This window comes from Semicossyphus pulcher, unplaced genomic scaffold (assembly GCF_022749685.1).
Source record: "Semicossyphus pulcher isolate SPU_LCO1_2020_fin unplaced genomic scaffold, fSemPul1.0.p SCAF_11, whole genome shotgun sequence".
Classification (NCBI taxonomy): domain Eukaryota; kingdom Metazoa; phylum Chordata; class Actinopteri; order Labriformes; family Labridae; genus Semicossyphus; species Semicossyphus pulcher.
In genome coordinates, this window is record NW_027211615.1 from 9065750 (window position 1) to 9081411 (window position 15662).

The following is a 15662-nucleotide window of genomic DNA, read 5'->3' on the forward strand; positions in this document are numbered from 1 at the left end:
GACAGATTGTGATTGGTAATTTAGACATTTAGCACATTTAGCACATCTTGTTGCTTTCCTCAGGAGAGATGGTTTCCAGCACATAAAAAGACATTTCCTCTCTATGTGATTAACAACAGAGAGTGAAGCAGGCTGTTAATGGCATTCTCCGCTCGTGAGATAAAGGTCCTGGCACACAGGTGTATTTTCAGTTTCCTGTGAAAAATGAGTTGGCTTAATGCAGTTCAATGGGACTAAGATGTGAGAGGAACCGAATACTGGACATTCAGAGGAGGAGGAAAGATTAGAAAATCCATCAGCCACTAGACAACAGTAGACGTCCTCTCCAGCTTCATTTATCTCTGTGAATATGCTCCACCACCTCTGAAAGGACTCATGGATTCTTCTGTGGAGTAATGACAGTTGGCCTACAGGTTTCCAATCTCAGGAGGCGAAGGAGGACTGGAAAAGCATGAAGGAACAGAAGGAGGAGGTGATTGTGTTTGCTGTTCAATAAGGCAGAAAAACGAGTGGAATACATACAGAAAAATTGACACATTTTCAAGCACACAGATGTTTAGAATAATGGCCCACTTAAGTGTTTCATCTCCAGCCCCCTTTAAGTCTTCTTGTTATGTCACAATCACTTGTGTTGCTAGTTTACGCTCATCAGTGCCTTGATTTGACAGCATGCTGTTTACTCTGTGTGCACCGTAACGAGACGACGTAAAGCTTACCCTCTCCAGCACACTTCTTGTTGGTACAGTTGGCTTTTGAGTCTGATTTATGGCAGCTCATGTAGCAGAGAGTACTAAGATTTTCTCATACCACCCGATATCTAGTCTGGAGTATTGCACAATTTCCTTATGCTATCATCATGGTATGGCCTGCCTCAGTACACTGTAGGAGTCCAAACTAAGGCTGTGATGGTACTGAATTTTTCTCACCGTGGTTGAACACAAACGGTTAATCGCCGCCCCAGCCCCCTGCCGGAGTATGTTTTGTTTATTTAACATGAGCGGTGGAATACGTGGTGACGGGCTAGTTGTTGTTGTAGCGGCCAAACTAGCCGGTCGCGAGACTGCACACTGTTTGTCTGCGCCGATTAGATGCACAGAGGGCTGAAACAGCGGTGCTCTGACAGCAAGGTTTCTTTTGTTATGATATTAAAAAATAGCAATGATGATGGTCACTGGGTCCACCCTGCGGTTGCCGTCACATAACTGAGGTATTGCGGTCATGCGGTTGCCGTGACAGCCCTAGTCCAAACCCTCAAAGCAAGCTGAGCACCGAGAAACAAGCAGAGTTAACGTTCGCAGAAGGTCAGATAAACACTGATCTTTAACATGAAACATCATTAAATACCTCTGTAAGCTAGTGTTAATTAAAAAGAAGAAACAAGTCTTCGGGACTGATAAGTTGTGATCTCAGATTGGTGCATAAATTGGTGACATTGGTGATTGAATTCTGACACCGATAGTGGCATCAGAAATGTTTAACCACCTCCAAGCGTTGTTTGGATCTGATCAAACATATTTTGCTTGTGGCTTGAACAAGGCCCAAGTATGGATTTAGTCTGAAGTGGCCTTGCATTTTATTTTTCCACTCATCTGCCACTTGTAAGAAATTATACATTCATTCATTCAAGTAAAGAAAAGCCTTTTATAAGAAAACAGCCAATATATCTAGATTTACTTTTTATCATTAACCTTATCTGGTGTCTATAAAAGCAAAAATGTAAGCATCACTTCAGATTGAATTTTTCCTCAGCTCATTGTGTAATGCTTTTGCCATCCAAGCATGAAGAACTGCAGCCTGTCAGATGTCATTTATGTCCTTAAACTCATAGATCCATGCAGCGTTTCTGTCATTTAACACAGTTCGAAAGTCGTGCTCATCAGGGACTTTTAAACAGGATTGAGAATAACATTTTCAGAGCCGTTTAAATAGCATTGCAACACATGTCTAAATGGTAAATAACTAAAAGACTGAAGGCATCAGAGATTAAATAAACTGACACTAAAGCGTGACGATCAGACCGGAGCTACCACTGAGTACACAGAGGACACGATGTGCTCAGTATGGCTTCAGGATATATGGGAAGGACGCAGTAGCTTACATTGCATTTCACAAGATTACTCCTTAGAATCTTTGTTAGGACTGTTTCTTAAACGTCTTTAAGTCAGTGTCATCACGTTCAGAACTTTAGGCAAAACTCAATGGAATTCTTTGATGAAAACATTTTTATTAAAGAACATTTACCTTTTTGGGTGGGGGGGGGGTCCATACAAATGTTGCACAAGGACACTTTGACACTTTGACACTTTGACACTTTGAGATAGCATCACTATCTCCAAAATCATGGACACAGCCCCTATATTAAGCATATAAGATCCAACAATAGTTTAAAAAGTGAATCGGTCTATGTCATCATATTTTGCTTTCGTCCTTGTTGTTGTTGTTGGCAGCCCAGGAATTTATATGGAAAAACAGTATATTTACAGAAAAGAATAGATTTCACACCATCATGTTATCATCATTAGGGTTGTGTGATGGACTCGTAACAAACAATTGCTAATAATATAGAAAATACACTGTACAAAGAAAATAGAATAGGGCCTAGAATGCTTCCCTGAGGAACTCCATTGTCAATATTTAGAGTCTGCAATACATAATTACCCAAAATAACAACTGACACAAACTTCTGTCCTGTAAGACTTCATCTTCATCAAAACTAACCAAGCATTCTACCACAGAGACATCAAGTCTCAAGCAGAGTGCTGCTACTGTACCTGTCAGGACTCACAGTGTGAAAGATGAAAGGTAATGACAGACATCAAGATCTCAGCCAATCATCTGGAAACGTTCTTCTTGGAAGTGCAGCGGAAGTGTTCATGGTTGGTAGCTATGAAGGTGTGACCGTGACACTTATATAATGAAAATCATAACAGGGGTGGGTAAACATAAGAGTCACCCCCTTCGAACTTTTCTTATGTAACGCAGAATCAAGGCCTTTCTAAAAAGTTAGCCAGGAGAAAAGCAGTGATGAGAAAGTAGCGTAAAAAAACATCCATATGAAGTCTGTTAAATTACAAAGCAATTTCCAGGTGATTTACCGCAGCTAAAAAAACCCAACTTATGTGAAAAAAAATTAAGAAAAAACAAAAGAAGCAACCAACACCTGCAAAACTATAATTTCTTTGATTTACAATTATTTGTTTTCTCCTGCTATGAATGCCACAAAGCACTGGTTTTTAGAGTAAATATCATTTCTGTTATGCTTGTGACTTCATTCCCAGGTCGTACAAAAGGCTGAGAGTGCTCTCTTTATCTGCAATCTATACAACATTGAACGTTGAATGTATGTAGAAGGACATACATACATTGCAATCAGCAGTCTTTTTTACCTAACCACTCGACCGTGTACACTTTCTGTTGACCAGGCCATCAGTAGGCCGAAGCACAGTGAGATCGTCGACAGGACACAATCAGGGAGACCTGGCTTAGGATGTGTAACAACTCCCCATATGTGGTCCAAAGCCTCGAGGAAGGAGAGGAAGTAAAGATCTAGTGATACAAGAGCTGTCCAGGACGGAGGAGGAGCAATACAAAATCAGAGCCCTCAGTCAGGGTCAGCAAGGAGATTGGACAACCTGGGATGGAGAGGTCAACAGAACGATAAGTTTGACTAACATGTGGAGAATGCCCCAAGCTAGGCTTAGTTTCCTCATCAGGTCCACCTATGACACTCTACCAAGCCTCAGCAATCTGCATCTTTTGTATTTCTCAGAGGAAAACTGCCATGTCTGCCAAGCCCTGAACTCAAGCCTGCAGCACATCCTGTCCAGTTCTTAAACAGCACTGGCTCTGGGTCGTTACAGGTGGCGCCACAACCGAGTCCTGCAGAAGCTGGCTGAAATCCTGGAGGCGCGCAGGCTGGAAGCGACCAGAGACCACCCGGTAACACCACAGCGGCTGATCCACTTCGTTGGACAAGGAGGCACGGTACAGAACATCTCCTGGAAAGAGAGATCAGCCTTAAAACCTGGTTGTGAATGGAACATGAGAGTGGACCTCGATCAACAGTTCCCAACTGAAGTCACTACAACATCTCTACGTCCAGACATTGTCCTATGGTCCACCACAGCCCTGACAGTGATCATGGCAGAGCTCACTGTCCCATGGGAGGGAGGGATGGAGGCAGCCTTGGTGGTCAGCTGTAATCTACCCTATGGAAGTCAGAAGCAGAGGCTTCATGGGAACATCCACCCAGCACTTCTTGAGGACCGTGGGAGTGTTTGGTTCTAAACTCAAGAAGGCCCTTAAAGATCTGGCTGAGGAGGCAGAGCAGAGTAGCTTCTGGCTCTGGCTAAGGAGGATCAGACGTGGGGAAGGCAAGGGTCCTTGAGACAGCTGCAGGGGGCGGTGGGGAGATGTCCTTACCGTTGCTCCACCACCACTTGATGTTCTGGGGTTAATGGAGCAAAATGAAGGTTGACCCCCGGCTGATGACCCTGCAGCTGTCCCAGTGGCACCATCATTGGTACGACAGGCAGCAATGCCCCACAGGTAGCCTTTTACCTGTGCTTCCATCTTGCATTAAATGTAACCATGTCTCCCACCATTTTCTGCAAACTCAATTTTTTTGCTTGGTATATTCCATGACCTGATGCATCAATGTACGTATGTATAGGAGCGAAATCAATGCATACTTTATTTCACTTTATGCTTCATGGCTGTACACAGTTTTCTAGAGATAGCTGCAGGTCAAATGATGAGGTGTAAATAAAATATGAGGTGAAAGATGCAGGATTAGAGTAAAACATTGGTTCAAGGTTGCAATGATAAATTGTCCAAACATTTAGAGTTCATTTTGTATTATATAACTATTGATGTCCCCTGATCGTTCATGTAGTTTCTTAGAGGAGAAGTTCGGTATTTTTAAACCTGGGCCGTGTTTGTACAAAACCATTGGTACAGGTGGTGCCACGACCGAGTCCTGCGGAAGCTGGCTGAAGTCCTGGAGACACGCAGGCTGGAAGCGACCAGAGACCACCCGCTAACACCACAGCGGGTGATCCACTTTGTTGGACAAGGAGGCACGGTACAGAACATCTCCTGGAAAGAGAGATCAGCCTTTACACCTGGATGTGAATGGAACATGAGAGTGGACCTCGATCAACAGTTCCCAACTGAAGTCACTACAACCTCTCTACGTCCAGACATTGTCCTATGGTCCACCACAGCCCTGATGGTGATCACTGCAGAGCTCACTGTCTCATGGGAGGGAGGGATGGAGGCAGCCTTTGAGCAGAAGGACAAATACACGGAGCTGACAGCTGAATGTAGAGAAGCCGGGTGGTCAGCTGTAATCTACCCTGTGGAAGTTGGAAGCAGAGGCTTCATGGAAACATCCACCCAGCACTTCTTGAGGAGCGTGGGAGTGTTTGGTTCTAAACTCAAGAAGGCCCTTAAAGATCTGGCTGAGGAAGCAGAGCAGAGTAGCTTCTGGCTCTGGCTAAGGAGGATCAGACATGGGGAAGGCAAGGGTCCTTGGGACAGCTGCAGGGGGCGGTGGGGAGATGTCCTTACCGTTGCTTCACCACCACTAGATGTTTCGGGGTTAATGGAGCAAAATGAAGGTTGGCCCCCCGGCCCATGACCCTGCAGCTGTCCCAGTGGCACCATCAGAGGTACGACAGGCAGCAATGCCCCACAGGTAGCCTTTTACCTGTGCTTCCGTCTTGCATTAAATGTAACCATGTCTCCCACCATTTTCTGCAAACTCAATTTTTTTGCTTGGTATATTCCATGACAAGATGCATCAATGTACGTATGTATAGGAGCAAAATCAATGCATACTTTATTTTACTACATGCTTCATGGCTGTACACAGTTTTCTAGAGATAGCTGCAGGTCAAATGATGAGGTGTAAATAAAATATGAGGTGAAAGATGCAGGATTAGAGTAAAACATTGGTTCAAGGTTGCAATGATAAATTGTCCAAACATTTAGAGTTCATTTTGTATTATATAACTATTGATGTCCCCTGATCGTTCATGTAGTTTCTTAGAGGAGAAGTTCGGTATTTTTAAACCTGGGCCATGTTTGTACAAAACCATTGGTACAGGTGGTGCCGCGACCGAGTCCTGCGGAAGCTGGCAGAAGTCCTGGAGACACGCAGGCTGGAAGCGACCAGAGACCACCCGCTAACACCACAGCGGGTGATCCACTTTGTTGGACAAGGAGGCACAGTACAGAACATCTCCCGAAAAGAGAGATCAGCCTTTACACCTGGATGTGAATGGAACATGAGAGTGGACCTCGATCAACAGTTCCCAACTGAAGTCACTACAACCTCTCTACGTCCAGACATTGTCCTATGGTCCACCACAGCCCTGATGGTGATCATGGCAGAGCTCACTGTCTCATGGGAGGGAGGGCTGGAGTCAGCCTTTGAGCAGAAGGACAAATACACAGAGCTGACAGCTGAATGTAGAGAAGCCGGGTGGTCAGCTGTAATCTACCCCGTGGAAGTCGGAAGCAGAGGCTTCATGGGAACATCCACCCAGCACTTCTTGAGGAGCGTGGGAGTGTTTGGTTCTAAACTCAAGAAGGCCCTTAAAGATCTAGCTGAGGAGGCAGAGCAGAGTAGCTTCTGGCTCTGGCTAAGGAGGATCAGACATGGGGAAGGCAAGGGTCCTTGGGACAGCTGCAGGGGGCGGTGGGGAGATGTCCTTACCGTTGCTTCACCACCACTAGATGTTTCGGGGTTAATGGAGCAAAATGAAGGTTGACCCCCGGCTGATGACCCTGCAGCTGTCCCAGTGGCACCATCACCATCACGACAGGCAGCAATGCCCCACAGGTAGCCTTTTACCTGTGCTTCCATCTTGCATTATATGTAACCATGTCTCCCACCATTTTCTGCAAACTCAACTTTTTTGCTCGGTATATTCCATGACAAGGCGCATCAATGTACGTATGTATAGGAGCAAAATCAATGCATACTTATATTACTACATGCTTCATGGCTGTACACAGTTTTCTAGAGATAGCTGCAGGTCAAATGATGAGGTGTAAATAAATTATGAGGTGAAAGATGTAGGATTAGAGTAAAACATTGGTTCAAGGTTGCAATGATAAATTGTCCAAACATTTAGAGTTCATTTTGTATTATATGACTATTGATGTCCCCTGATCGTTCATGTAGTTTCTTAGAGGAGAAGTTCGGTATTTTTAAACCTGGGCCGTGTTTGTACAAATTTGTGTGCGAAATGATTTATAGGAACAAAAACGGTCAAGTAAATGTCCTCAACTGTAGCCGCGATACGGCTGCAATAGCTGTAATATAATCCAGGTGCAACTGCGCCCGATCAAAGTACGTCCACTAAAAGTTTTTTTTTTCCCCACTGACAGGCTCAGATTAATACTTCCAGGTGTCCGACAACATTACGGAAATGATCCCTACAAAGATCGTGTAATTTCAGAGCGAGACGTCTGTTTCTGGTTACACAAAAAGGATCTTACTCTTTACAAAAAGGACGATCTTTGTTGGGATAATTTCCGTAATGTTGTCAGACACCTGGAGTAACAATCTGAGCCAGCGGCAAAAACAAGCACTTTTAGTGGACGTACTTTGATCGGGCACAGTTGCCCTGGATTATGTTGCAGCCATCGCGGCCGTATCGTAGCTACAGCAGAGGCCATCAACTGGACCATTTTTGTTCCTATGAGTCATTTCGACACGCAAATTTGTACAAACACGGCCCAGGTTTAAAATTCTCCTTTAAAAGGCCAAAGTCCAAGTAGAGACACTCAAATGAATACTCAAATAATTCAACTTTAAATTAAATAATATTTTATTATGACTAAAGAAAAAACATACAGTTAATGTATAGCCACACACATAGCCGACTGCAATCCCTCTTTCAGTTCTTGAGAGATGCTGAGCAAACAAGCGTATTGCAGTTGATAACAATGTTCCAGTGGAAAAAAAAGATTGTGACAGAAATGAATTTAATATGACTAAAATATCGAGACACTGTAAAGTAAACCTACAAAAATAAAATAAAAAATAAATATAATAAAGACTTTATGTAAGAAAACTCCTTCACAAGGTCTAAAACCAGAACAAAAACTGCATAAAGACCTCAGTTGGCTGAATCAAGTGTGTTTGGGGCTGGGGCAGAGACCCCCCTATAAGTGCATGAGGTGCAAACTCTGAGGCCATTTATTAATTAGATTTACTGCAACTATTGTCAATAATTCATAACATATATATCAAGTCAAACATGTCAGACTGATAACACAAGAAAGAATTATGTAGGGCTTATAATTTACAAAACAAAACATAATGTGATTCCATTAAATAAAAAATCAAATGAAATAGTGCACTGAGTTCCAGTGTCCTAAAGCATATACAACAGTTTTCTAAGGTGCGGCAGTGGGTAAGATATGACTCTCTACTATGGTGAGCTTACATGCTCTTAGTTAAACTATTAGAATATAGTTGTGCTATATGAAAAGATATGACGAGCCACCACAGACCATGTGAAAGACGTAGACGTAGCCTCCGAGTCTGAGAAGGGAAGCTAATATAAACAGTAGCTGGAGCCTGCATTCTTTCTAATGGCCAACAGGGCAATTACCTGAATTCTCACTTGATGTATTACTTCCCTAATAATCTCTATAAACAGATATCTCCATACAATGACAGTATCTGTTGGTGAGGGAGAAGATTTTGGTAGCTTGAAGCAGTCAGGATTCTGTTTGTTGCCTGAGTGGTACAGTCCGACCATGTTACAGTGGGCTTTGGCTGCAAAAGAGGTGGACAGCATCGACCATAATGCAGCCTCAAACCCATCCGCTATTATCGGACAAACATTCAGCTTTTTATTAATCTCTCTATACAGATACATGTATATCAATGCAACTAAAAATCCGCTCTTAGAAGTCGTCTCCCAACTCCTGCTCAATTCTCGTGTTGCCCGTCGGACTCTCAACAATGACCAGCACACGGAAAAGGAAGTTTTGGCTGGATATCTTTTATAACTTAACTTAATAACCGCTGTCTATCCTATGCTCTTTGCTGCCAGAGGCTTTATCAACGACTACATCACGATGACAGCTGATGGGTCCCAAGATTGCATGACTAGACAGTTTCCTTGTGAGTTTATTTTCTTTATTGATTAGTTTAAGTCGTCTTCAATACATCACGGTGTTCAGTGAGTAAGTTATGGTCCCATTTGGAATGTTTTATGGAGTAGCTTCATTGTGTTTGACAAGTCTTCAGCACAGCCTCCTACAGTATTTTGTACAGTCTTTAGGTGTACAAAAAGACACTCGAAGGAGTCCATTGTTTGTAAAGTAAGTACAATTTGTTTAAAGCCTGTTTTTGGCTCGCCAAATTTAAAAATCCAATCAATACTAAAGTTACCATGTATGATGCATGCACCCAGATAACCACACTAGTACTAGCTGATAAGCTAATGCTAGCTTAACCCTAGATCCCTTCCATTTCGTCCAAATATGGTCACTTCTGGCAACCCAAAACCAGATGGCGGCAACCTAAACACTGAGGTTTCTAAGTTGCAGTGCACAAACAAATGGGCAACATCACGGTGGCTACATCTACGTCTTATGTAGAGTCTATGTGAGCAATAAGTAAATAAAACAGTTTGACATACAGGAAGAAACCATGAAAACAAATTCAGAGTGGTTTGTACAAAATACGACAGTGAGATCTGAAAGGGCCGGCATGGAGTCCTAGTGGTTAGAGACACTGTCACAAGTTTGATCCCCACAATAATTAGTGTCCCGTCCTTCAGAAAGACATTTAGGCCAAACCTGCTCAGTCAATCTCAATCAGCACAATCGTTTAAATGCCATTAACATGAGTTTCATCGTGGAAGGTCAAAAGAAGAAATGGATCAGAAAGTTTGGCTTGAACCTGAACTTCAGTTACAGAAACAAAGGAAAAGACACTGAGAACTTTTTTTGAAATCTTTCACTGAAAAAATAGGCTTTCCCTCAATATCACCTGCAAGTGAAGTGTCCAAATATATACACATTTTAATTTCACTTAAGTGAGTATAATACTTACAACCAAAGATTCCTTTGGGAAAGGAAAGTGGATTTAAGAATATTCAATAAAATATTTCTTAGCAGGGCCTTATATACAGTTATTACACCCCAATCTGACTTATAAACATTGCTCACAGTGTATTTTGTCCCTTTACATTGTCTTACAAACAAAGAATTGACTGAATTAAATATTATGATGTTAAATATTAGAATTCAGAGATGCAGAGAGAGCTCCACGTGTCCTTTTCCCCATGTCTTTGAATAGCAACAGTTTCAGAGTTTGTGTTATGAATGCCTGTTACACAACCATTAGCATTATTTCCCAGAGACATCAATAATGATGTTAGTCCTGAACGGTTTGTGCTCAGCTAATGGAAGTTAAATACACGGCCGGAGTCTTCTGTGCCAGAATGAAGCAAACATCAGGATAACTGCCTCTCTTTAGGACTGGAGCAGTTTTTACCTGATGCCCACAGCTCATCTAGGACCAGTTGAGGGCCTTCCCCTCACCATATGGTGAACACAAGTGGGACTTGACCTCGGAGCATAATGTCCTCCTGGTTTAGATGGAGCTTCTGCGTTTATTTAGTCTTCTGTAGGTGTTGATGCTGTGCAGACCAGTGGAAACTGAGCTGATGCCCGAGTGGCGCTGCAAGCTGCACACACAGCCGTTAGAGTGCAGGGGGTTTGAAAAAGCCTCCCCCTGCTCCATGTAGGTGTCCGACGTGGAGAGGTCCCGTGGGATGATCATGGGTATGGAGTATTGCAGCTTCTCTCTACTCTTGTACCAAAGGCAGGAGCACATGGATTGGAAGTGTAGGACCTCTGCGTAAACGTTACGTAGACCACGGCTCGCTGCTCCTCCACCACTGCCTCCGACCGCACTTCCTCCGCCACACCCTGTCGGCGTGGAGGAGGTGGAGGCTGGGTCTACAGAGCAGTGGATGTGTCCCCCCGCCTGACCGTTATGAGCGAGGAGAGCCCTCTGCTCCGCATCCCTTTTCTCATCCTCTGCGTTCATTGTCATGAACCGCAGAACTGCTAAGTTGAGGAAGGCTCCAATGACAGCCAGGCCCGTCAGGATGTAGATGAAGCTGAAGGCCACGTAATCCGGCTTGTTCTGCAGCGCATGGTCCTTCTGCAGCGCTACATAGTCCCCGAAGCCGATGGTGGTGAGCGTGATGAAGCAGTAGTAGTAAGCATGAAAGAAGCTCCATCCCTCGAACTGCGAGAAGGCCAGCGCTCCTACGCACAGCGTGCTCATACAGGATATGAAGCCGATGATCACCATGTTGACCATGGAGACCTCTGTGCGCCTCATGCCAAGGCACTTCTTCAGGCGGTGGAGCAGGTACCTGACGAAGGTGTTGATCCGCTCACCCACGCTCTGGAACATAACCAAGGTGAGAGGGATTCCCAAGAGAGCGTAGAGCATGCAGAACACCTTCCCTCCATCTGTGCTGGGGGCTGCATGGCCATATCCTGAGGGGAAGAAGGAGAGGGTTACTGGGGTAGAACTAATTAAATCTACAGTGCAGAGGACAGGGGCTTCAGAAAAGAAGGCTGGAGGCTGTGAACGATAGTCAAACCTGGACTAGACAGATAGAACTGATTTGTATTCATTGAGCAGCACTTCGGATAAATTCAAAGACCCTTCATTTCACAGCGACAGAACGCAATTGAAGATGAGAATGCACAGTAGTGTGGCAGCGGGAATGACCAAGTATTGATGTCGTGTATGGGAAGAGAGCTTGAATAATTCATTGACAATTGCTCCCTGCAGAGTGGCTCCGGCTAATGAGGACATTTGCACCTAATTAGTCCTCTACTTTTTTCCAGATCAAATAAACATAGAAGAATAAGGACCGTTGCATATATCTGTCTTTATTTGGTCTATGCAATTTAACCTCTCTTTGTCCAGCAGTCCTTTGGGTCTTCTGATTATAAAACCCCCTAAAGCACAATAGGGAAACTCAGCGGTGTGGTTTGTGTGCGATCCAGTTAGTGTTCTTGACAGTGACACAGCCAAAAGATTTCCCAAAAAACAGACAGCTGAATGACAACTTACTACTTCATACGGACTTCCTAAAAAGGCCACATGGAGAATACTACTCAAGTGCTCACCAACAACCAATTTCCAATATGGCAGAATTATTCTGTACGCACTCGCACTGTAAAGCTCATGTATTTCAGTACAGATTTAATCTTCCTTCCAGCACATGTCAGGTAAAGCGTCAGCCATTCATTTCATAACGTCATCTTCTCCCTCCTGTTGTCCTGAAGGACATGGTGCCTCCGCATGCAACATCATTACCGCCTACAATTTATTCCCCTTCATGTGGACCTGTTGCACACAAGAGCTGAGAGATGACGTCCGTGATAACAAAGGGATCAGCAAATGGAAAAGGTTGACCAACAGTTTAAATGTAATTACTCTGAGGGTTGATTTAATTCTACAGGCTCTGGTTTTATTGTCACGCTGATCCGTGCTGCAGAGCCATCTGTCTGTCTGGTGCCAAATCTGTTTAAAGCTTTCCCAATTGTGCCGCCAAAATGAGAGCCATTAAAGTTGATGTATCTCCTTGTGGAAGGAAAAACCTGACCCTGTGCCGAGCAGAAAGACATTTTGCTTCTTAGTAGCATTGCCGGTCTCGTCCCAATTCTGATGACAAAGAGATGACGGACGAGGACTCTGCTCTGATAAGTAGACAATATATTACAGTCCACTTTACCGGAGAGGCTGATTCTTTGGCCAATTGATGACTTTTTTGTCTGAACACAACACCCCTGTCTAAAAGACAAAATTACCTCTCCATTAACACCACTCACAATGTTCCTAATTTGTTCAGTTAAATATCTTTTAAAGTGGATGGATGTTGAACTGACAACCATGTTTCATACAGCTGAACTCTGTGTTTAAACAGATCGGTCACGTTTGAATTTCTTTTTACTTTTTTGTGGGAGGCTGTGGCTCAGAGGTAGAGTGGGTTGCCCTTCAATCGTAAGATTGATAGTTTGATCCCCAGCTCCTCCTGAGGTATCCTTGATGCTAAACTCCAAATTGCTGCACAGCCTACGATGTATGAATGTGTGCTGATGATTGGTTTGTCGGTTGCCTTGTATGGCACCAAATTAATGTGCAAAAGGGTGAATGTGGGCACGTAGTTTAAAGCGCCTTGAGTGGAAGACTAGAAAGGTGTTTTATATGCAGTCCAGTTTTATCTTACCTTTTAACTTTTAGCTAACGACTTCTACCATTTGCCATTAGGCTATTTTAAGCTAACAGCCAACTGTACTTTAGTAGACAATTCATTACTTCAAGCTTCTTAACTTTAAACTATCCTAGCTTGTTGTAGCTAACTGATTCAATACATTGATTCAATGATCTTTTTCTTATTTCAGCTAAATACATTAGCAAACATTCTAACTAGCAGTCTATTTCTCTTAGCTAACAATAATTCAAGCCAGCTTTATCCATAACCCATTTCAACTGTTTAATAATACTAGCTAACTATTTAAACTGTCTACTCATTACTTATAGCTAGCTAATGTTTTTTTCTATTTCTTTTAGCAGGCTAATGTTTCTCTGGTACTTTTAGCTAGCTAAAATGTATGCCTGACGTAGTTACATAGACACTTTTCAAACTGGAACAATTTCTGTTTTTAATGCGTCTGTCACTTTTTTTAAGGGAACTTGTCAGAAAATAGATCTCTACTGAAAGTTAAAGTGTCAAATTCAGCCATATGTTCCCAGAATTTCCCCCTATTGTTAAGCAATATCTAGCTACACTTTGCTAATGTTTGTTAACCCTTGCTAACATAACCTAGCGGTCATACCAGACAATGTAAGGTTCATTGTTCATTCAATTGAGCAAAGGGAAGTTTTAATCCCATTGAAATGAGGCTTAAATCTTAAGGAAGTTTGTGTAATTTTCTTCTATAAAGTGTAACTGGTGCTTCACCTTAAGTCTTGTCCATAAGTATAAGAGTAAGTACACTTATTTTACCCTTTAGTACAGTAAGAACAGGACAGTGTGTTCAGGTGAGCACACAGGCTGAGCTGCAGGCCTGTCATGAGCTGTTAGTAGCAGGGAGCAGCTTATCGAGACACGGGGACGACTGGAGTGACAGCAACGCTCGTCACCAGCAGACGCAGGAGCTGGAGGCGACAAGGCCACCAGTCCCGCCGCTGTGTGAGAGAGTGGAGAGGCTCGCATGACAGACTCATCCACCCCTCTCCTCCCCAAGCCTCTCCTGCTCCCCACAAATGTGACAAAGTTATCACGACACAGGACGTCTACTGAACGGCGTGTCCTGGCACGCAGCCACCAGGGCCACTTGCTCGTTTTTCTTGTTTCCATGGATTTCTTTTAGCAGAGAAAAAGTGCAACCTAACTGCTCTGAAAAAAGTGGACCAAAGAGGTTTGATTGACATCTGAAGAATCCCAGACTCCTGCACCAGCTGTCTGAAGCCAAAGCATTAAAATTGAACACATGCAGTTGCAACTATTTGCACGAATTTCATCAGGAGACTGATAAAAACAGAGGAGACTGATAAAAACAGAGGAGACATCTGGGAAATCTCAGGCTAACAGGTTTTTCCAAGAAAACAATAACTCCCTTTTAGAATTAGCTCTGTCCTCAATTTGTGTAAGGATGACACAATAAACAAAGTATATACAAAGTATCAAAGACTAGAAAGATGAGTCTACTAATCTGTCTGTAATTATAATGAAAAGGAAACATTTTAATTGCATAACACTAAGAGGCGATAACAGCCTTTAAAAGACTTTAAAGGACACAGGTGCACTACACTCTAAACCCTCATTCCCTCTCTGCTGCCTCTCATTAGGGAGTCCTAATTCACAGCTAATCATTCAAAGCTTAAGCCTTTTAGCAACAGGCTTATAGGCCTCATTTAAATCCGTAAGAACAAGTTGTATCAGAGAGAGGAGAACTCTTCCCTTTTGATATCTTTGCCTTGAAAACACTGACAATATTTTATTATTTGGAAGTTTAAGGCAAGACTTCAAACACAATTCTTAAGTTAGATCAGGTCTCAAAATGCCCGAGGCTTTTTCACAGTCACATCATTGCATTGTATGTGTTTATTCTTCATGCAACAAGTCAGTGTAGTGACACATATCTGTTACTGCGCACAGTAACAGAGTTGAAAGAATAGAACTTCCTCGGCAAATTCGCGTCACGTGGTGTAGCGAAAGCCTATCAACACCCAGATTCTCCTGACATCGTTGGTAACGATGACATGGAGATAAGCCCCGCTTCCTCTCCTCGATTCCGGAAGCGAAGCTTATTCGCTTGTTATTTAAACGTGAATTTTGATCCGGCGGTCAAAGTCGCGCAAGTAAGGCGAGGCAAATATTCGCTTCGCGTTCGGAGTGAACACACAGTTATAAGTTTATCCTCCATGTATAGCATAGTCAAGATTTAATATTAAACCAGAGTCACCACTCTGAATTTGCCTTTTGTAACCATCCAATTTGCAGTTAACACCCATGTTCGAAGCTGCATGGTGGTGCAGTGGTAAGCGTTGTCACATCACAGTGAGAAGGTTCCTGGTTTGAATCCCAGTTTAA

At 43.2% G+C, this 15662-nt stretch overlaps 1 protein-coding gene across 1 annotated transcript in view; it reads right to left on the reverse strand.

The window, feature by feature from the left end:
- Nucleotides 1-10627: 10627 nt before the first annotated feature.
- The window catches only part of kcnk3a (potassium channel, subfamily K, member 3a), a 38686-nt gene continuing 33651 nt past the window's right edge, over nucleotides 10628-15662 (reverse strand). The window contains exon 2 of the mRNA XM_069657467.1: nucleotides 10628-11547. Coding sequence (XP_069513568.1) covers nucleotides 10628-11547 — 920 coding nt within the window. The remainder of the gene's footprint in view (nucleotides 11548-15662) is intronic.